At 45.3% G+C, this 23683-nt stretch overlaps 1 protein-coding gene and 1 long non-coding RNA gene across 3 annotated transcripts in view; both read left to right on the forward strand.

Moving 5' to 3' along the window:
* grin2da (glutamate receptor, ionotropic, N-methyl D-aspartate 2D, a) overlaps positions 1-23683 on the forward strand; it is a 301745-nt gene that overhangs the window by 143621 nt on the left and 134441 nt on the right. For both annotated transcript variants that reach the window (XM_037794079.1, XM_037794080.1), the window contains exons 4-6: positions 138-404; positions 10985-11172; positions 22274-22414. In XM_037794079.1, the coding sequence (XP_037650007.1) occupies positions 138-404; positions 10985-11172; positions 22274-22414 (596 nt within the window). The remainder of the gene's footprint in view (positions 1-137; positions 405-10984; positions 11173-22273; positions 22415-23683) is intronic.
* Positions 14475-14989, forward strand: LOC119502865. Its single transcript, XR_005210192.1, has 2 exons — positions 14475-14768; positions 14848-14989. It is a non-coding gene; the product is annotated as an uncharacterized LOC119502865 (long non-coding RNA).

Below are 23683 nucleotides of genomic sequence, written 5' to 3' on the forward strand. Positions count from 1 at the left end.
CAGTGATTTGTTATCAGCCGTTCTTATGGTTTCATTTTGTCCACATTTTATAAACTGTAACAGTCATTTAGAGGCAATATCTAACCAGCTGAATGTCATCATGGGTTCATGTTGTCTCTCTCTCTCATTGCTTTCAGGAAACCGGCTCCATCTACCTCCAGTTCACCTGCTCCACCTCGCTCCAGCTCGGGGTCATCTTCGAGGTGCTTGAAGAATACGATTGGACCTCCTTCTCCGTTGTGACCACCCGTCACCATGGCTACGAGGACTTCCTGGCCATGGTGGAGGGTATGACGGACGGTTCTTTCATTGGCTGGGAAAAGAAGAGTGTGGTGATTCTTAACGTGACAGATGACCCTGGCGGGGCCCGAACCAAACGGCTGCTCAAAGACAACGAGGCCCAGGTGAGTCACTTTGGATTGTTCTAGAATTCCGCCAAGTCACCAGGGAAACATGTTGGCACTGTCCCTGTCTGCAAACCATGTATACGTTGAATGTTGATGCTTTTGCATTTGGGCAGAGAAAGTGACGTATTACAACCAGCGAGGCGGTGCAGTGCTATATTCACTATCTAACCTGAAGAATCCACCACACCTGTCTCTCATCTTGATGAGCTGTCTACCTTGAAAAGACTTCTACTGGAGCCTGAGGCTCAGCTAACCCACATCTGGAAAGGCTCCACCAGCATTGAGGAAGCAGATGTTGAACACAGTCAATCTCTAGTTTAAAAAAGGCCCTTTCCTTAGGTTCACTTTTAAAAGTCACTACTTGCCCCTAAAAGAAGAAGTGATACACAACCTAAAAGAGCAAGGTTCCTAGCATCTTTTAAAATTCCATTATTGTTGGGATTTGTTATATACTCACAGGATCAGAGACAGACTTCTAAGATATAATAATATACAATAAAAACTGGTGGAAACAAACGTCTATTAGAGTTTGAGAAGTGTATAATGGAACAACTGTGAGTCTTGAAAAGAAGTTAAAAACACACAATGCCTTCTTTGGGAAATTCAAACAATAATGGCCAAATACATATAATAAAATATATAAAATCATTTTGATTTGTAATGGGTTTTCAGACAAAGTGGCAAGATGCTTGTGCAAGTGGATTAATTTAATAAATGTATGAATATATGATTTTGGGACTTTTTTTAAGAAAAGTACAGAAAGAAAAACAAAGCCAACACGTTGAGTCCAACTGAAACGGCATCTAGAAGCACTGCTAATCAGCGTCACCATCAGTCAATCGATGAACATTGACAGCTTATGCATTTTTAAAAATGATGCAAATAAACAATGGCATTCTGATGCCCAGACGGGGGGTGCAATCATGAAACCTAAAAATATCAAATATAAATTCCTCTCATGAGTTTTTCTCTGTATGCTTTGGCAGAAAAATAAAACAACAACAAAAAAAACTAAAAACAGGCAATTCAATTTCAGTTGGGCTCCAAAAACTCAGTAGCAGGTTAATCAACTTGGTCAGATCAATAAATCCGCGGTGCTCTCGCTGCACCTGCAGTTATGACATCATAAGTCACTTCTTCAGGCATTTGAACCAGAGGAAAGGTTCTGAGGAAAGCTCCAATATCACCATTTAAAACGGGCTTCCAGTCAAAGCCTTATTTAGTTTAGGGGAGGTTGACTGAGGACACACTATTCATTTACACTGACATCCTGGGGGACCACTTACACACACACACACACACACACACACACACACACACACACACACACACACAAACACCTGGAAGCTTTGTAGTAACTGCAGCGTTTAACTGTTGCAGCGCGGCGCTGCAGCTGCTCTCCTGAAACACTGAGCATTCAGTGTGTTGCTGAAGGATTCTTCAGCAGTGCTTCATCCTGTGCGAAGAGTCCACTCGTGTGTGAGGGCTTTCAGTGCAAACAAATCACACGTCTTATAAACATATGCTGTTTTTGGATGACGTGACAGTGCTCTTTGTGTCAGATATAAATTCAGCTCAGCTTCTCTGAGAGAAAAACTGAAATGAGCACTGTGAGCACATTTTGCTTGTTTTTTGTGTGTGTAGTTTTAATATTCCTCTGTGTCCCTGTGGTGGCCTTGTGCTGCTTCACAACCAGTTTCTCGGGACTTATTTCCCACTTAAAGGCCCCTCATGGAAACACCTCACTGCTGTTTCAGCCGACAGTATTTCAGTTTTTTTTACTGCCTTTAGATGGCATCCCTGATAACTTATTGTAAAGGGCCAGTGTGGAGCATTTCGGGGGATCTATTGGCAGAAATTGAATATAATATTCATGAAACGTTAAACTATGTTTTCATTAGTGTATAATCACCTGAAACTAAGAATCGTTGTGTTTCCGTTAGCTTAGAATGAGCCCTTCATATCTACATAGGGAGCAAGTCCTCTTTACGGAGTCCGTCATGTTGCTCCAAACTACGGTAACGTGAGCCGCAGAGTGCAGAACCGTGCTACCACCAGCCGCCGCTGACTTCCGTTGCTCCTAAATTAGTGTTATTATGCTAACGATGACCTCTAAGTGAGGCGACCGCTGTTACCACAGTTTTGCATTGGATGGCTCACATGATAACAGTCTTGGAAAGGGAGGAGTGAGTGAAGGGGTACTCATTTTGTTGCCAGGAAACTTTTTCTAACCATTAACAAAATAAAAGGTTTGAAACGAAGAGACTGTTTTTCTGCATCATTGCTGTTAAATGGACATCCACTGAGGTGACCTTAGCTGATAGGGGGGAAGGAGTTCCTGGGAACAGCGGGATCTTTTCTCTTCCCTTCTCCCCATCCCGTGCCCCCCCCCCCCCCCACTCTCTCTTTCACACTCTATCCTTTTTGCTCGTGTTCATTCCTTGCTCTCATCATTTTACCGTTGTAAGCGTAGATGACCTTTTGGCAAAATGAAAGGGAGTAAGAGAAACAGAAAGAAAGGGAGAATGCACCAAAAGCAAAAGGAGAGTGAACATGATGTAATGTAATGAAAGTGATATGAAATGTTGAATAGGGAGGGAGTGAATGAACTCTGTGCTGGGCTTTAGATGTAGAGATGTACAAATTTAGATGTATTTTTTGAGAAGATGAGTCTGTACAGGTCCAGGATATATTAGGAGATGTGTTAATGCATTTCTACCCATGATGGCTGCGTTGCATACCAGAGCCCGTTCCAGGGCACTAACATGGCGATCACGGCAAAGACAAGCCCCCAGGAAGAGCACCGGGCTTTGAAGCAAATTTTCGTAGTGGCCAAACGGGGGAATTACAACTTCTGTGTCCGTCACGTGATGCCTCCGGGCCCAGAAAGACTTTTCTCCATAGACTTACATTGGGAAAGAGACGTCTGTAACTTTTTTTTTTTCCCAGCACAAATACTTGAATAGTCCTTATTTAAATCATTAGGTCCTAAAAGTTGTAAAATGCACTAATAGCTGAATCCAGAGGTATTTCTCCTCAGTTCATGTGAATGAGACCCAGACCGTGGCTGGAGCGAGGGCTGGGATGTGGAGTTAAAGGAAAATGCTGGGGCACTCACTCTCTGGGCCTGATGGATGCAGAAGATCACCGGATGATCCGGGTATTTTATCACTTGGCAGTCGAGCCATTTGGGCTTCATGCTCCACTGAGCAACTCTCAGGGATTGGAGCCCGCCAACAACGCTGTTTCCAGTTCTCTTTATACATCCATGGGTAAAGATCGGACCTGCCTGGCATCAACATGTTAGCATCATCATTGTGAGCATATTAGCATCATGGATGTGGTGTGTGTGCTGAAGTTAGCATTTGGCTCAATGGCTTGTGGCTGAAGACTGGGAAGTGAAGTACCAACTACCATTGACCACCATTCATTTTGATCAAATTCTCTATGCAGAATGTTCCCCTCCAAATTATTCTAAAACAAAACACTGTAGGACATAAAACTTTAAACCTGTCTTCAGACTTAATATATCTGCCTTTGGATTTCAAGGTGGTTCTAAATCTTCAGCCCGCTGCAGGTGTAAAATTTTATGTTTCTAACAAATCGATTGTTTTCAAAGGTCCAACATGAACTGCAAATGTCAGTTGGTACTTCAAACTGCCTTGAAGGAGAGTAATTATACACACCTCACGTAGGTGAGAGGCTATCAGCAAACAGCATCAGTGAAGAAAAAGGTAACGTTTGCACACTTACTCCATGCCACAAAAGTTTAAAAATTACACAAAACCGTTGTGGCATGTAAGAACTGTGTAGTTCAAACTATCTTAACATGCGGCTGCTAAAAGTATTTCGTCGGCTGAAAACTACTGCGGCTGCTGAACTATTATTAAATGTCCCCTACTAAACTGTCCACTTCCACACCAACAAAAGTCAACAATGGGCAGTCTTGCACAGGGCGCGTTTTTGGACATTCTCCAAAGATGTGTTTTTTTTTCCAGAAATGTTGCCATCTGGGTATTTTGTTCCTCAGTTCCAAGGTCAGTATCATCCATCTGTATGCAGTATTTTTAGGAACAATATAACATGTCCTTGAAAAAATAAATAGTGTATTGCATCTGTTTTGGCCTCCCTGCCTTAAGGAGCAGTGTGCTTCTGAAGCAGAGTTAGTAAGTGTTTGGATACGTCTCATTTGCTTTATTCATCTCACCCAGTTCTTGGAAAATGGATCTGGTCTGCTACTGTATCCTAAATATCATTCTAATGCTTCTCTGTCTGCTTTGGAGGAGCAAAGAACAATGAATGAAGAGGCTTGAGTGAGGAAATACCAGAGCATTGTATGCAAAAGTATCTTATCGGATTACATGTTCTTTACTGGAACTCGGTTAGCGTTTGGACACACCGGCTGATCGAGCTGCTTTAAACTGCATCACCACAGCACAGCACTTTTAAACCTGGGTACATCCATCCATCCATCCATTATTTGCAGTAACCGCTTATCCTATTCAGGTTCGTGGGGGGGCTGGAGCCAATCCCAGCTGACATTGGGTGAAGGCTGGGAACACCCTGGACAGGTCGCCAGACTATCACAGGGCTGACACATAGAGACAGACAACCATTCACGCTTACAGGACATTTTAGAAAAAAAAACATGTTGGCCACTAAAATATTTCCACTCATGAAGTCATTCTAATGATAATGTGATAATGAAATAATGGAAATAGATATCTATAAAGAAGTTACACTTACAGACTGTGTTTGGCTATACACAGTTTCAACATGTTTGTTGTGCATCTGCGGATGCTTGTCAAACTGTTTAATTTCAAGGGACAACATTCACCTTGTTAATTAGGACAGAGCATAACATTATCTGTACAAATGCAAACCTAGTGTGACACCTGCCAAACTTGATCTGATTTAGAAGCTCTATAACAGGTACTAAATGGACCTTGTGGTAAAATGATGTTGTCAAAGTAAATAGCATGTCTTCAGTTTTGGATCCAAGGGAACAACGGATGTGACAGAGCAGTTAAATTGACAGGTGATGTAGCTGTAACACCATCATCACTGATTGAAAGTAGTGGGGGACGGTGTCTTTTCCCTCTGTTTGTTTTGTCTTTGCATCTCATGAGATGGATTCAAAATGGACACTTTAATGTACGAGTTTAAAAGGAAACAGCCATGCAATCATCTTGGAGCCTTTCTAGCCTTCAAGGACTAAAATGCAGGAGAAACATGGAGATAATTAAGACCGATAAGATGCAGTCTGTTTCTCGTTAGCATGCCGTTGCCAAGACAAGTCAGACAACTTGGATTCCAGATTTGGGTTGTGTTGGTTCCTCAGGTGCAGATCTGCCATTGTACTATGATACTGCCTGTTTACTCATTATTGTATTGCTCACACCTTGTCAATGTTCCATTTTGAAATGCTGCTAGCGGGGTTGAATGCCAATTTCTACATAATCCTCCCATGATGCCGAGGCCTTTGATGAAAAACCAAAGGGTACTTTCACATAATGTAGCATTATAGTGCAGGTTTAGTACTGAATTGGACAAGCCCTGCACTGTGAGTGTATGCTAAAATCCCTTCCTTACACACACACACACACACAATGTTGGAATCATTGATTAAATTGTGTTGGGCTCATCTGTGCTGTGATGTGAGTATAATTCAGACAGAGAGAACTGTTTCCTGCTGAGACTTTTCTTTACTGCTCTCTCCATCTCTCTCATCCTCTTTTTCTCCTGCTCCTATTCCCTCTCTCCCTTTCGTCGTACATTAACATGTCTCACAAGCGATATCTGCACACGGACAATCTGTATTTCATTTACACCTGAAATGAAAATTAGCCTCGAGTGCCCCCGAAGAATCCCTCTGTAAAACATAAATACCGTGTGCCTTGCCCGACCTGACAACTTTCTGTCGTGGCTAATGCAAAATTATTAATCTTGTGTCTTTTATGCATAATCTTGGACGCACTTGGGAGGCTGTAGTGCAGCATGGGCCATTTATTTTACTTCAAAGCTTGCCTTCGCTAATTAGCATAACGCAGGCATCAGCTGATGATAAGCATCTCGGTGTGACTGGTAAGCAAGGTAGCAGGCGTGTTGTTTTTCCTCTGCATGTCTTTATCATTACAGCTGAACACATGCACAACAAGTCAAGCAGTGCAGCAGCAGGAACTACTTGTGTAATTATATATATAAATAATATATTGTGTAATGCTATTGTTGTTCAATTTTTCATTCAGACATTGATATTAAAGTGTCAGCTTTAAAGCGCAGCTCTGACCATCCTCTGAGGTGGTTTCAGCGATTAACCACCAGCTTCACAGTTAGTTGAGTATTTCGCAGTCATTACTCTGGACCTCCAACCCGGTCTCAAAGGAAGGCGTATAAATACCACGACATTACACGGACATTCCGTGTGTCATGAGTACAAAATTTAGCCTTTTTTCGGGTAACTACTACGCCGCTTTTTCGTGTCATTTGTGCAACCGTCCACAGTTAGGTTTAGGCCAGAAAACCACTCATTTGGGTTCAAGCAAGAAAATCACGTAAGAAAGCAACGTAACATCTACAGAAAACACGTCAGAAATGTCAATAAAAAACACGTGACAAACGTCACTAACGTAACTTACAAAACAAAACACAGGTCAACACTCCTGGTTTAATGTCCCGTGTTTGTCATTAACGGTTGCTGTAGCATTTATATGCAGATACATTTACATTGCAGTCAGTACAGGATACATGGCGTACAGATGATATGCGGAAATCATAAAGGCGTACTTATTGCACACTAAATGCCTTGCGCGTTATCGTAGCATTTATACGTCTTTTGGTGCAAATGGGCTGGGACCTCTGACCAGATGTAGAATTTAAAAGTGGATTAAAAACTTGGATGAGTGGAAATAATGGAGCACTCTGGAGGATGCCTATTATTGCTTTATCTTGCACGTCAGCTTGACTCTCGCGATATCATGAAATCACACAAGAATCACGCAGGCAGCAGATCACACTAAAACACATCTTATCGGGCTTTAAGTAATTCATTTGTTTTCGAAACACAGTGGTTTGGACCAATGAGCGTCTTATGAGGAGCTACTGTCAGCTACGGGCGTAGCTTAGGTGTGTGTGACGACACGGGTTGGTCCTAAATAACAACATAGCTATATTAGGTTCTATCAGAACTGGAGAGTATTTCTTCATTGAAAGAAGAGCAAAGAACGGCACTGAAGGCTTTTCTCGATAGAGAAGACGCTTTCACTCTTCTCCCGACTGACTTCGGTAAGCGTTTGATTGACAGATGGGTCATCCAATCATCTGCCAATTATTCTTTGGAAGTTCCTGCCCTGTTCCAAACAATTTTCAGTGACGGCTTCTCAGATGGTTCTGTGTAACAAACCGCCTGATTGAAATTAAAAGTAATTTCTTTTGAAAAACATGCAATGGTGTAGTAAAAATAGTGGCACCAAATTCAATGAAATTGCAGTTCTCTATTAAAAGATGTTTCTTTTGTGCAGATAGATTTGAAAGAAACCTCTTTCATTTCAGCCTGGATGTTCATTTTCATTAAGCGATGTCATGATAATATATGAAGACCCACGGGGATCTAAATGAAATGTTTTCTTCTAAAATGAGATGTCCAACATATGAAAAATGAGACACCTGCGCTAACAAAGTGATTGATGGCACGAAATTATAACAAATTATGCGTCTTTCTGAAGGACGGCAGAAAGCAGGGAATTCAGCTCCCTCTGAGGAGTGGAACTTTGACGGACTGGATCCTCTTTATTTCATATATTACAAACTTGAAGATCATGAAATGCCAGCGCCGTGTGTAAAGAGATCTTAATATACGGACTGCTCAGAGGATGTGATTGACAGAGACTGAGCGTTAGCTTGGACCTCATGCCGACCTCCATTCCATTTGCTGTCGGCTGAGTGGGAGGGATCTGCGTCATCTCGCCGTCCTCTCTGACGCCAGTAACAGCGGTGAATATGCAGCATGTGACGGGATCCACACACCACACGCCTGCTGCTATCACAGTGTGTTATAGTAAAGCTTCTTGATTTGGACTAATTTCAGTTTTATAACCTCTCCAATTGTCTTGCAAAACTGTGGAGCAAATTTTCCTCCAGTGCTTCCTCTGAGCAATCATCTCAAGTACCCTCAGCATCAATCTCACACACACACACACACACACACACGCACACACACACACACTACAGCCTCTTTTATTTTTCTCACCCTCCTCCAGTTTCACGTTCTTTACCCTCACTTTGTCTTTTTAATCATGCTCCCCCATCCAATCCCCCCTCTTTAATAATGTATAAGAGGGAGATGCAAGCAGACCAACAGGCACCATTTTTCAAGTGCAGCTCATAGTTTTAAAAAATAGATAAACAGGAGAAGCTTTAATGTATAAATGCACCAAGTGTACTGATGTATAAATGAGTATAATCTATAATTCTAAAGGAAACATGAAAGGGCATTGTGGGACCAAGCATGCAAGAACCAGGGAAAATTAAAAATGGGGAAATTCACTTTTAGCCTCTTCCATCCTTCCTTTCTTTTCCTGCATGTCGGCTCTTTCCTGTCTGTCTTCACCCATTCTCTCTTGTTCTTCTTTGTTTCTTATTCCTCCATTTCCCTCATCTCTCTCATTATTCTTGGCTTTATCTCTTTTTTTGCTCTTTTTTTCTTCAAAACCACCCCTTTCTTTTTAATCTTATCTTTTTCCTGTTTTCTCCTCTGCCCTCCTTTTATAATTTGTCCTACCTCAATCCTAAATTTCCTTCCTTTCTGTCCTTCATTCCCTACACCTTTCTTTCATTACATCCCTCTTTCTCTAAGAACATCTTTTTCTACGACCCTTAACTTTTCTCCTGTCTCTTTCATTTTCCTCTCTCCCGTCCTCTTTCTTTCCTTCTTTTTGTTTGATTGATTCATCCTTCACTCTCCCACTATTTAAACCTACTCCTCATTAGACCAGTTGCACCTTACTCCACATTTAGCTAAGTGTATGAAGAGAGTAGTCAGCATTCTTCTGATGTCCTTTGTAGAGAATCAACTCGATCCCCTACAATTTACATACAAATCGCAGAGGATAATGCAGCTATTAATATAGTGGACCAGATAGCTAGACACCTAACAACCAAAATCATTGGCTACAGACAGACAAGTACAGACATTGTACATATCTTTGGTTGAAAGCTCATCTTACTGTCAAACACGATACCCAAATACTTGTGATTTTCCACCAAGTCAATTTATTTCCCCTCAGTATCTATCAGTTTTGGGTCATCGATGAAGATGTCTTTGGTTTTTGACACGTTCAGCTCAACAAAAGACTCCTTACACCATTACACAAAGTTGGCAACTGCTGGCCTTAGATGGTGGTCTTATTCATTGGAGCTTTCTAACTGACTGCCCTCAGAGGGTTTTAAAGAATGGGATCGACTCAGACGAGCTTGTTTTAAACACGGGGGCACCTCAAGGCTGTGTGCTGCCGCTAGTGCTCTTTTCCATTGACAGAAATGAAATGACTGTCCACAGCAGTAATGTCAGGCAATATGCTGATGATATGGTCCTTGTTGGTCTACTCCTGAAAGACAATGACAACTTCAGGACTGGTGTCAGGCAAGTAAACTGGAAATGAATGTGGCCAAAACAAAAGAACATATAATAGAAACAAACCCAAGTAGAACCAATAACATCCTCCCTGTCATACTCAATAACCAGCCTGTAGGAAAAGTAGAACAATTTAAGTTTAAGGCACAATTATTGATCAGACCTTAACTTTTAATGAGAACTGAGAGAGCATATTTAAGAGAGACAATCAGCAATTGTTTTTAATCAGGAAGCTGAGGAGTTTGGTGTCATCCAACGCACACTTAAAATGGCATACAGAAGCGTGGTTGAGAGAGATCCTTTCCCATCAGTTACAGCAAGGCACTGTAACTTGAGTGCAAAGAGCAAAATCAATTATTAGTATTGCATGGAAGGTTGACTGGAAAGTCACAGAAACAACGTTCCAATATATTTGACAGAGCTGTACATAGGAAGGCTGAACATAGAACTACAGATACCTCACATCCACTACACTCGAGTTTGAGCTGCTCCCGTCCGGCTTTCCATTTATGGTCCAAAAGGCCAGAATATGTATAAGAAGTCTTTTATTCCTCATGCTATACAGGCATTGAAAACAGAATGACTGCAGCAGGGAACACCATAGATGTGCTCTCTTTTATTATTTATAACGTATTTGCTTCTACCTGCCCATTTGCACTGTTGTATATTGTATACTGTTATTTGTATGTTTTAAAGGTGTGTTGTGTTATGTGTATTGTACATTTGCTATATTTGGAGAAGCCAAGGAGAAATTTCCACTGAGGTGGACAATAAAATCAATCTAGTCCAAAGTAGCTTCTTTTCATTATCCCTCCTTTTATCCCTCTACTCTACCTCCTGCCATGTCTGTCCATTTCCATCCCTCCTTCCTGCTGTCCTCCCTCTTCCTTGCTTCGTTTTCTACTAATCACTTCCTATCCTCTCCCACCCTGTCCTCCTCCTCCAGGTCCGTCTGCTGTACTGCTCCCTGGAGGAGGCTGCGCTGGTGTTTAAGGCAGCCTTGGCGGCGGGTCAGGCCGGGCCCAGTCACATGTGGTTCGCCGTGGGACCGGCCCTGTCCGGTTTGGGCCTGGAGGGGCTGCCCAAGGCCTTGTTCGCCATCCGGCCGCAGGGCTGGAGGGACGAGGCACGAAGGTACGAGCACAGCAGAGGGTTCCAAGGGTTCACTGTCTGCGGTGCCTTTTAATTGAGACCTGTTAAGATATTAAACATGGTGACTTTTTCACTTTGCATTGATGGACGTTTTGGGCTAGATGAATACAAAACAGGGTTAGACCAATAAACCTAATATCTGCTTTTCTAAATGAAAAACAACAGAACGGACTGTCTCTAAAGTGAGCCTCATACAACAATATGTATCTACTGCATTTGTGATAAAAAATTATACACTCAAGGTTCCCTTAGTTATTCCTGAAGCTTTCAGCCGTACCCCACAGCCTTCAGGAATATCTAAGTTGAGTTTAGAATTTTGATTACAGATATGTTCCCAATGTCAAGAATGAACCGCATGCTCAATATATATTTGGCTGAAGGTTGCAAACATCCACTAACATTAGCTACCATAAGAACCAGTAAGACTGTGGCAACTACATCCCTGGGTGCACTGAACTGACCAAAGGTGTGTTGTAGTGACTAGAAATTCAACTTTTCATAGATCTGGCCACATGATCCAAACAAATAGGGGGCATCGTTTCACCTCTACTACTGGGTCCATACAATCTAAATGTAGACATCTCCAGTTATATATATGGCCATCTGTGTGTTTATTGTGCCACTAACTGGGGGCTTAACGGTCCGTATATGTTTTGTTTATTAAAATTCAAAGTGGCAGAAACAAGAAAACATTTATATCTTTTTTTTTAATTTCCGTTTTGTCCTCCCCGCCACGAGGAGACTATTTCCCTGGATGGGGGCAGGTGGCAGCTCCGGAGACGGACCATCAGTTAGCGAAGCTGTAGCAACACAAATTCAGCAAATGCCAACCCCAGCACCGGGGAGTCTGATGATTTTGTTAGTTATTTTTTTGTAATGTTTAAACTAAGATTGTGGCCAGATCTAAGCCTACATATTGGACCTTTAAAAGTCCTTTTCACTTTTACAACACCACCCACTCTCATAACCTTCATAGCTATGTTCGTTTTTATGTTCAATGGTATTAAATCAACTTCCAAGTAGCAGTGTTTGTCTCTCTGAAACATGCAGATACACAGTCAGTGAACTCAAATACAACTGGACTGCTATGATTCTGAACCGTTATTGCTGCTCATTTGTAAAATTGTACATGCTCCTAAATACTTATTTACAGCGCAAGAGGGGCTTTACAGGATTCTCTGTGTACAATATAGTGTGTGATTATTACTGTGGCTGCGAATCCATGCGGTTCCAATGTTGTGGTTTCTTTTCTCTCAGCTCAATTGAGAATTTATACGTACTGAATTCTGCAATGCCGAGTCTTAAAGCTGCTGAAAACTGAACCTATGATTTTAAAAATACATGAGGATCAGTGAGAAAATACACCCTGAAAACACAGTTTGTGCACCTCCGTGTTTTTCCCTCAGCTCCACACAGAGGTACACAGTAAAATGTTACGACCACCTGCTCTGTCCATGATGTATTCTCTGCTGCAGGGATGACCTGATTTCACCGCAGGGATCATTACATTTTCATCTATTCTAATTTAAATAGACTGACCAAGTGAACACAGGTGAAAGGTGCAATCCTTTATTGATTTGAACTATTAAATCCACCTCAGTCATGACAGGAAGCGTAGGGGTAGGCAGGTTAGAAAGGATTTATGAAGACAGTTCAACAATGCAGGGCAAAGATGAACACTTTGTTAGTGAGATTTTGTTGAATTTGATTGCATCAGAAATCCAAGCTACGTTAAGGATTACAAACTTAAGTTTTCTATTTTTCTACACAAACAGATTCCTGAACTTGACTAGATTTGCTACATTTGGAGACATGAATTGCCCACTGAGCTCCAGGATATGACTCTTGTTTTGCATCATCCCACACATCATCTTGGGTATTGCCACGTCACCCTCTGTGCTTTGTCTACTGGCCATCTTGAATCCGTTGAGATACAGAATTCCTTCCAGCTTGCCAAGCAGCATTTCGAATGCATCTGATTTGTATGCTTGTGAAATTAGTGTCCATGCTAGGAGGAAAGCCTGAGTGAGCAGCACACTTGTCACTACCAGGCAGAACGTCACGGTTCATTGTGGAACACTGATGGTGTGTCCAAAGACATAAGGCTGGATACTCAGAGGGTTGTGACTAACCCAGATGGGTCCTTCTGAAGACCTGACTGTCAGCCTGAACCTGCACCTCATCCCTAAATGAAAACGTTTACACCATAGAAATAGAATAGAACAGACATTGAACTGGTCGCCATGGTCGTTTGACTAGTTCAGAAGAAAATGGTGATTGTTGTCAGTTGTTATGGTGACAACACATGTCAGTGGGGCTGTAAAGTGTGTCACACTGTTGCTCCACTGCTAAACTGGCAGCGGATGTAGTCACAGAGTCAAATCTGCTGCTGAATTGAGAGACTGTTGATGTCTGTGTGAAAGGGACAGCCGATGCTGTTGTGTTACACATCACGCCGGCACGAGTGAGTCCCGGTGAATCCGCGACTTGACCCAAGGACCCGTTCTCACCGAGGGGCACTGACTAAACTGCACTCTGTGACGAGCTGGAAGTGAGAACATCTTGGTTTATACGGAAGTAGCCCGCTACGTTCTTTTCAACAGTACACATAAAAATGGCCGCCGCTCTGACTATCTTGCTGAGTTGATTTGAATGGGATTGTCCGTTCTACACCTATTCTGTTTCTATAGTTTAGGCTCACTCAGACTAGAACTCATGGTGCATTCAGGCACTCCTCTTCAGAGTCAAAATTCCCATCAGGAAGCAATTAATACACAGTTCTTGCGCACCAGAAAATGTTAGACAGGTGCGTTGGATCAAAGACCTCTGGGTGTGAAATAATCAAAATTCCTGCTGTCAAACACTCTCTTTACAGTATTTACAATGTTTTGGTCCTCTGACAAATAATGTGCCAGGTTAAGAGTGGTAATATATCCTGTAACAGGATTGGGCGGAGGGCAGGGGGAGAAGTGGTAGCAATCAAAGACAGTCAGCTTCACTGTCAAAAGGGCTTTTATTGACCCTGACCCAAAGTCTTACAAACAAAACAGAATATCTAGCTCCTTCAGGACCCCTTCCACTAAAACTAGAAAACCAAATACAGCCTAAAAATACAATAAAAGTTCACCCTGGAGATCTTGTGCGGGGAGACTGAGAGCTCCTCACTCCCACACAAAATGAACCCTGATTGTCCTTTATTATCCCATGATGAGGAGACCAGCTCCAGGTGTGTGGCTTCCCACACCTGCTCCCCAATCCGGGATTGTGTGGATCCACCTGGCAGGGATGTGAGGGCTGTTGGTTAGGACCCAGATGCAGACACAGACACAGCTGGATGGTGGTTGAAAAGCAGGTGGATTTATTATAATAAAGGTGGTATGGGCACTGGAGAAGGCAGGGGACAGGCAGGCTGCTGAGCAGGGTGGAGTGGCTGGAGGAATGAGCTGAGGCGGCGTGAGGATGGCTCGATGGGAGGCTGGCACTGGAATCCAGAACACAGGAGAACACAATGTTAATACTAGAAGCACAAGAATAACTCTGGTAATTATAATACAGAGTGGCCGAGAGAATACCAACTGGTAGGCAGAACAATCTGGCGAGGATTGGCAGGAAAGCTGGTGTTCTTGTACTGTGGGTTGATTAGGTGATTGTTGACAGGTGCAGAGTGCAGAGTGGAGAGTGAGACCAGGTGCCTGATGAGGAAGCCGCGCCCCTGCCACACCCACAGGCAGGGGAGGGGGAGACCCAGGGGAAGCAGAACACCGGAAAACTACTGGAGTCAAGGCCAGAGCCGTGACAGGACCCCCCCCTCAACGGGCGCCTCCAGGCGCCCCAGGCTTGTCTGGATGCTCCCGATAATAGTCCCGAATGAGGGAGGCATCCAGAAAGAAGCTGCGCAGGACCCATGAGCGTTCCTCTGGGCCATAACCCTCCCAGTCAACCAAGAACCGGAACCCCCGGCCTCGGCGGCGGACGTCCAGAATCCGCCGAACAGTGAAGGCAGGGTGATTGTCGATGATCCGGGGGGGTGGAGGGGGTTCGGCTGGAGGGCACAAGGGGCTGGAAGACACAGGCTTAAGCAGCGAAACATGGAACGTGGGGTGGACTCTCAGAGATGAAGGCAACTTTAACTTGATAGCAGTGGGATTAATGATCTTGTCAACTTCAAAAGGTCCAATGTATCGGGGAGCCAATTTATAGGACTCCACCTGAAGGGGCAAGTCACGGGAGGAAAGCCATACCTTTTGACCGGGTTGGTAAGTGGGTGCAGGGGATCGATGGCGGTCAGCAAGGTGTTGATTCCGGGCAGCTGAACGGAGAAGGGCAGACCGGACCTCTCTCCAAATCCGCCGACACCTTTGGATGTTGGCCTGGACCGATGGCACTGCCACAGCCTCCTCCTGGACTGAGAAGAGGGGAGGTTGATAGCCTAAAGAGGCCATGAAGGGGGACATACCTGTGGCGGCGCTGGTGAGTGAGTTATGGGCATACTCAACCCAGGGTAACTGTCTACTCCAGGAGGACGGGTGGTGAGCAGTGACACAACGCAGGGCTGCCCCGAGATCTTGGTTTGCCTGCTCCGTCTGCCCATTCGTTTGAGGGTGGTACCCAGAGGAGAGACTAGCTGTGGCACCCAGAGCCTGGCAAAAGGCCTTCCAGACCTGGGAGGAGAACTGTGGTCCCCGGTCAGAGACGATGTCCTGGGGGATGCCATGAAGACGAAACACATGGAGGACTAGGAGGTCCGCAGTCTCTGTGGCTGAAGGTAATTTAGGGAGAGGGACAAAATGCACAGCCTTGGAAAAACGGTCTACCACAGTCAATATGATTGTGTTACCTTCTGACGGGGGTAAACCGGTGACAAAGTCCACAGCTATGTGGGACCAGGGTCGGCTGGGGACGGGCAGAGGATGCAGGAGACCAGCTGGGGGTTGATGGGAGGCCTTGCTGCGGGCACAGACGGAGCAGGCGGACACGAAGGCACGGGTGTCGCGGGTCATGGATGGCCACCAGAACCGCCGTTTGATGAAGGAGAGGGTGCGGTGGAAGCCAGGGTGGCAGGTGAGCTTAGATGAATGGCCCCATTGTAGAACTTGAGATCTGGCTGAATCAGGCACAAACAGACAGTTAGGAGGGCCATTACCTGGGTCTGGATGAGAGCGCTGTGCCTCCCGTATGCAGGTCTCAATCTCCCATGTAGCTGCGGCCAACACACAGGAATGAGGTAGAATGGTTTCTGGCTCAGAGCAGGATTTCTCTGGGACAGACTGGCGGGAGAGGGCATCAGGTTTGGTGTTGCGTGAGCCAGGACGGTAAGTGAGAATGAAGTTAAACCTTCCCAGGAACAGAGCCCACCGAGCCTGGCGGGAATTTAGCCGTTTAGCAGAGCGGAGGTAAGAGAGGTTTTTGTGGTCTGTCCAAACTACAAATGGCTGCTCAGCCCCTTCCAGCATGTGCCTCCATTCCTCAAGTGCCAGAACCACCGCCAACAGTTCACGGTTTCCCACATCGTAGTTGCGCTCTGCCGGAGAAAGGCGCCGGGAGAAGAAGGCACAGGGGTGCAGCTTGTGATCCTTAGGAGACCGCTGAGAGAGGACGGCCCCCACACCTGAATCAGAGGCATCCACCTCCACAACAAACTGCAAAGAGGGATCAGAGTGAGTTAGAATTGGAGCACTAGTGAATAACTGTTTCAGAGTGTCAAATGCTATGTCAACCTCCCGCGTCCAAGTAAAGGGGATGGCTGGGGAGGTGAGTTGTGTGAGAGGGGCCGCCACTCTACTATAGTCTCGAATGAACCGTCTGTAGAAGTTGGCGAATCCTAAGAACCGCTGCAACTGTTTCCGTGTAGTGGGTTTGGGCCACTCAGCCACCGCCTGAACCTTTGCTGGGTCCGTCTTCACCTGCCCCTGCTCGATGATGAAGCCCATTTAACTCACAGAAGTCACGTGGAAGTCACACTTTTCAGCTTTTACAAACAGTTTGTTCTCCAGAAGACGACGGAGCACTAACTTCACATGTTGAACATGTTCTTCCATGTTCCGGGAGAAGATGAGTATATCATCAAGATAAACAAAAATGAAGTGGTTCAGCATGTCACGGAGGATGTCATTAACCAAGGCCTGGAAAACTGCAGGGGCGTTGGTGAGGCCAAAGGAGATGACTTGATACTCAAAATGGCCCAGGGGAGTGTTAAATGCAGTTTTCCACTCATCTCCTTCTCTGACTCGGATCAGATGGTAGGCATTCCGGAGGTCCAACTTTGAAAAAACAGTGGCCTTGTGCAGGGGCTCGAAAGAGGGGTCGATGAGGGGTAGTGGATACTTGTTTTTAACAGTTATGTCGTTGAGGCCACGGAAATCAATACAGGGGCGTAGAGTGTGATCTTTCTTTGCAACAAAGAAGAAGCCGGCACCAACAGGAGAAGAGGAGGGTCGAATAAAGCCAGCAACTAGTGAGTCATTGATGTACTTCTCCATAGCCTCCCTTTCGGGACGGGAGAGTTTATAGAGACGGCTCGAGGGAAGGGGGGCACCCTGGTGCAGGTCTATAGCACAATCATAGGGCCTATGTGGGGGCAAGGTTTGGGCCCGCTGCTTACTAAACACCTCACCTAAGCCATGGTACACAGGAGGGACTAAAGAGAGGTCAGGGGGCTCAAAAGTAGGAGCAGCAGTTAAATGAGAGGGAGCTAGGGCTGACTGGAGACAGTGGGAGTGGCAAAAGGTGCTCCAACTAGCAATAGATGCGGTGGACCAATCAATATGGGGGTTATGGAGTTTAAGCCAGGGCTGACCTAGGACCACAGGAGCATGAGGTGAGGGAATAACTAGCAGTTTTATAGATTCGTGATGATTACCTGATAGGATGAGACTCAGGGGAACAGTGTGATGAGTAATGCGGGCCAGGAGCCTTCCATCCAGCGCATTGACATCCTTAGGAGCAGGAAGGGCTTCAACAGGGATCCCAGCTTGGGTAACGAGGGTGGAGTCAATGAAATTATCGTCAGCCCCAGAATCAACCAGAGCAAGAAGGGGGATAGAGTCACCCTGGCACACAAGGGATGCATTAAATTGCATTCGGGGGTGAGGGGCTGATGGAGAGGTGGAGGTGTGGCTCATCAGGGCCTCTCCAATTCCGGATGAGCCTAATCTTTTGGCAGGTGAGGACAAGAGGCGAGGAAGTGGCCAGCCTTGCCACAATAGATGCACACACCAGCCTGGACTCGCCGTTGGTGCTCTGAGGGTGAGAGGCGAGCTCGTCCCAACTGCATGGGCTCTTCCATTGAGGGTGGAGCTGAGGAACTGAGGGGCTGGCTGGTGAAGGACTGGCTATCAGGGATCACCCGGGGGGCAGATTTGGACAGGAATGGAGAAGTGGGGACATGCGGGCAGCCGGTTCTCTCCCTACGGTGTTCACGAAGACGATTGTCTAAACGAATGGACAGGGAAATGAGGGAGTCTAAACTATCAGTCTCATCCCTTGCTGCCAACTCATCCTTAATATTCTCAGCTAACCCAAGAACAAACACTCCCTGTAAAGAAACTTCCTCCCACCCACTCTCTGCTGCCAGGATCCTAAACTCAACTGCATACTCTGCGACTGATTTAGAGCCCTGACGGAGGGAGAGGAGACGGTTAGCAGCCTCTTTACCCTGAACAGGATGGTCAAAAACTTTTCTCAACTCAGCTATGAATAACAGGTAAGAATCACAAGTAGGAGACTGCCTCTCCCACAAAGCTGTAGCCCACTGAGAAGCTTTACCAGTAAGTAACCCCAAAATAAATGCTACACGTGACTTATCTGATAAGTAGGTGGTAGGTTGCTGCTGGAACACGAGAGAACACTGGAGAAGGAACCGCCCACAAGCCCCCAAATCCCCAGAGTAGCGTTCTGGAGTCGGAATGAAAGGCTCACGGGCTAGTGGGGCTGGGGTGGCATGCCCTGGTGGAGGCGTGGGGAGCGCTGGTGGGGGGTCAGCTGGTGAAGCTGCTGTGGCAGACGAGGCATATGAGGCTGTGAGATGGGCGTTGACCTGGTCCATTTGGCTGCCGAGTCGAATGACATTGGAGGAAAGGGCTCGCAGATTCTCCACCAATTCATGGAGGACTTTGTCATGACGTCCAACCAGAGCACCCTGGGAGGCCAAAGCTTGGCGGAGTGAATCTGTGTCTGCTGGGTCCATGGTGGCCAGATTGTTCTGTGAGGGCTGTTGGTTAGGACCCAGATGCAGACACAGACACAGCTGGATGGTGGTTGAAAAGCAGGTGGATTTATTATAATAAAAGTGGTATGGGCACTGAAGAAGGCAGGGGACAGGCAGGCTGCTGAGCAGGGTGGAGTGGCTGGAGGAATGAGCTGAGGCGGCGTGAGGATGGCTCGATGGGAGGCTGGCACTGGAATCCAGAACACAGGAGAACACAATGTTAATACTAGAAGCACAAGAATAACTCTGGTAATTATAATACAGAGTGGCCGAGAGAATACCAACTGGTAGGCAGAACAATCTGGCGAGGACTGGCAGGAAAGCTGGTGTTCTTGTACTGTGGGTTGATTAGGTGATTGTTGACAGGTGCAGAGTGCAGAGTGGAGAGTGAGACCAGGTGCCTGATGAGGAAGCCGCGCCCCTGCCACACCCACAGGCAGGGGAGGGGGAGACCCAGGGGAAGCAGAACACCGGAAAACTACTGGAGTCAAGGCCAGAGCCGTGACAAGGGATGTAGAAACCTCCAATTACCCAGCCCCTTACAATCCACACAGTCCAACCTAAACTTTTCTGAAGATGGACTTTACGCCTGGCTTCCATTAGTAGCACCCTGCTGGCAGTGGGAAATAACAAAATACATCTACATACGGTAATACATACTTTTCATTTTTAGTGAGATATTTAGAAGTGACTGAAGCCAAATACCTGGTAAAAATGACTTGGTCACGTGATATTTCCCAACTTAATGAGTTGATGAGGACCGCCTGAATGCACCATTACACAATAGACCGGTGCACAATGGATTATTGGATACTGAGGGGTGCAAGTGATACACCAGCTGTGTCCTCCAATTCCCTCCAATTAACTATTTGAAATGAATGTGACACAGTAATGCAGGCTCCCCTCAGTGGTATATTACAGTAAGTCTGCTCTCTGCTGCACTGTTTATGACTGCTGCTGATGACGGATCCCCCAGAGAGCCTTCCTAGACACTAAAGAAATGATGCTTATGATGTGGACCAGTAGTTTTTGTGAACACATTAAACAAACGGCACGCTGGCTGCGATGGGAGCAGAGTCTTACCCCACTGCACCGCTAACAGCTCTTTCAAGTTTCATGTGACATTAAATTCAACCTCGTTAACTGATTCAACATGTCGGAACACACGAGAAGATTTTGTGACCAGAACATGTTGGGGAGAGTCGCCACTATGCATGTAACAAGCGTATATTGACATGCTGTCCCTGTCAAATACTGCCGTTTGGTGGTATTTGACAAGATGGGAGTGAGTATATGTTGGTTAACCACAAGCAAACCTTCTACGTCATGATACTAAGCTAAAAGGCTGCCTTTGACGCCGGAGGCTTCTGCCCAAGTGGCAAAATATGATGAATAGGGACGATATCACATTGGCTCGCAAATCCAGGCAGTTACAAATCGTGTGTGCTTTGGCGTTCCTTACAGACCAGAACTAGCGTAGAACTAATGTCACAACTCTCAAAGTGACGGTAGCCACATAGTACAACTGTGAACGCCCTGCTTCCTGAAGACACCATGACTGTGAATTCATGCCCTGTGAAGAGGACAGAAATTTTGACACCTCAAATTTATGCGGATATCACTTTTGAACTCTCTTCCACAGTCCTTCCCCATTTCATGTCCTGCCCCGCCAGCTTGTTTGAAGTGGTAATGTGCTGAATTATGGAATCATTGAAATGCTTTATGAATTTAGGATCATTAGATGGGGTTTCCTGCCTGGCTGGAGAAGGCCTCATCATCAGGACTATACAACCTATTGTTGGCCTTAAATGTTTATTTCACATAATAAATATTGTTCATGTATAATAAGATGTAAAACACCAGGCTCTGGTGTTGTTTTTATGTGGTGAGTTACAAATCAGAGTTGATTTTACAGCCATATTAAAACGCAGTGCTGTTCAGTAGTCTCTTGCTCTGTGAAAGCTTCCTGAAGATCAAGTCTGATCTATTATTTCATTGTCCTGAGACAGACAGCAAGAGATATTTATTCATTGGAATGAGGGGAGCTTGAAACATACATACATTTATAAACTGGATGTTCAGTGTTGTACTTGCATTAGTTTATTGGCACCAGCTGCTTCATTCATGCTTCACCATCAGCTGCTCAGTAACATCCAATCATATTTAGGTGTACAAGGTGTCCTTTATAACGTTTCACTTTGAACTGACTGCTCTCTGATTTGACTGTTATCAGCTCATTAACATTGTGCATTATCAGTTGTTATAAGCCTCATAGGCCCTGTTCACACCTGGCATTAACATGCGTCTTGGGTGATCCGATCACATGTGGACAGCTCTGAGTACGCCAGTTTGCACCTGGAATTATAATAGAATAGAGGGAGGATATCTAATGCTGATGAGTCCAGTTTTGAGACCATTTAGATTCTACTCTTCAGTCATGATTCATCACTTTCTGTGTGCTGAGAAGTGCACACCCCAACACCAGAACCTCATTTGTAGAAATTGAGCAAATGAACAGTGTCTCAGTCAGTGAAGTTTTTAACAAAATGAAAAGTAATTACATTTACTTTTCATTTTGTTAAAGTCACACAGTTTAAACTGCAAAGATGGGTGTTCTTTAAAATGTTGCAGCATTCAGCATTAAGGTCTGGAAGAGAGAAGTCCATTCATTTCCCTAGACAAGTTCAGTGCTATTAAATTTGAGCCTTATTGAATTTTCATCGTCACTGGGTGTGCTCTTATTCAAACAGTGACAACTGTCTTCTGCCGAGACAGTCTCTCTCTCCTGCATTTCCCTGGACCTCAGCAGTGTCAGAAAAGACCTTTGAAAATGTCCCAGTGTCTCTATCTCACATTGTTCTCTCCCTAATCCTGCAGGCGCATCGCCAAAGGCGTCTCTGTGCTCACCCACGGGGCGATGGCTCTGCGGCGGGACCAGGGGACCAACAGCCGGTCGCAGTACGCCGGCAACTGCCAGAGTGACGGCAACCAGACCCACCGAGTGCCAGACAGAATCAGGTGAGAGGGAGGGAGAGGGGAGGACGGAGGGTGACTTTGAATCTCGATGTCATTCACGCCGGCTCCTGACATGCAGCAGAGTGAGCGAGCAAACAGCGGAGCAGCATGGAAAAGCAAATAGTGGCAAGCAGCTTTAGTGGAGCTTCCACATTCAGAGCAAAGAGAGCTGAGTCATCCTGGCAGCTGTTTGTTTCTACAGTGATGCTTTACAGGTGCTACTCCACATGGTGGCTACTGATGGAAGCATGGAGTTCTGTGTTACTGGTCCAGATTTAGAGGATTCATTAGTATATATCATGATTAAGCCTCCATAATAAACAAATGCTTTACATATTAACATATTTCATAATGAAAGACCTTGATACTGAGAGCTTATTGATTCTGCAACTCAGCAACAATGTCCAGGGTCACATTCAGCACTGCACTGCCACAATACAAAGACAGACATTGTGGTTCCTTCATGTCCTGTGAATGACTGTCTGGGGTTTGGGGAAGCTGAATGCATTAAGCTGGTGCACTTTAAGAGTCAAATTCAGAGGCCAGATCGATGAACTTTGTGCTCTTGTCAACAATGTTATGCCCTTGTGAACAATGTAATCATAAACACATTGATTGTATGGATATGAATGACGACACGGCAAAAAAGTCCCACCTTCAAAACACGTGAACGAGACGGGGTCTGTGTTTCAAGACGGGTCATATCGGTTGCTGACATTGCCACAGAGCCCAGACACATTGAGGAGAGTCCGCCCGGTTGACAGTTGCGCCAGGAGCAGAGGGTTCTATCATTCCCCGCAGGGAGAGAGGGCGCCGACGGCTCTGGGAAGCGGCGAGGCCTTTCCAAGCCAAGCTAGAGCCGGTCGTGGCACCGCCAGGGACGAAATGCGTCCGGCAAGGGCCAGCCAGCCTCGGGGAGAGGTCCCACACTTAGTGGCAATCCCTGACCCGCCGAGCTGAATCACAAGTGTAAAAATATGTTTGGTTCATTATGATTATGATATAATTTTGTTAAATATTAATTTATTTTTATTTTTTTTCCTGTGATAATATTTGCCTCAGGGCGGCACGGTGGTGCAGTGATTAGCATTGTCACCTCATAGCAAGAGGTTGCAGGTTCAAACCCAGTTCGGGGCTCTTCTGTGTGGAGTTAGCATGTTCTCCTTGTTTTACCATGGGTTCTCTCTGGGTTCTCCGGCTTCCTCCCACATTCCAAAGACATGCAGGCACGTTGCCCGTAGGTGTGGATGTGAGTGTGAAAGGTTGTCTGTC

The sequence above is a fragment of the Sebastes umbrosus genome, chromosome 15, assembly GCF_015220745.1.
Source record: "Sebastes umbrosus isolate fSebUmb1 chromosome 15, fSebUmb1.pri, whole genome shotgun sequence".
NCBI lineage: Eukaryota > Metazoa > Chordata > Actinopteri > Perciformes > Sebastidae > Sebastes > Sebastes umbrosus.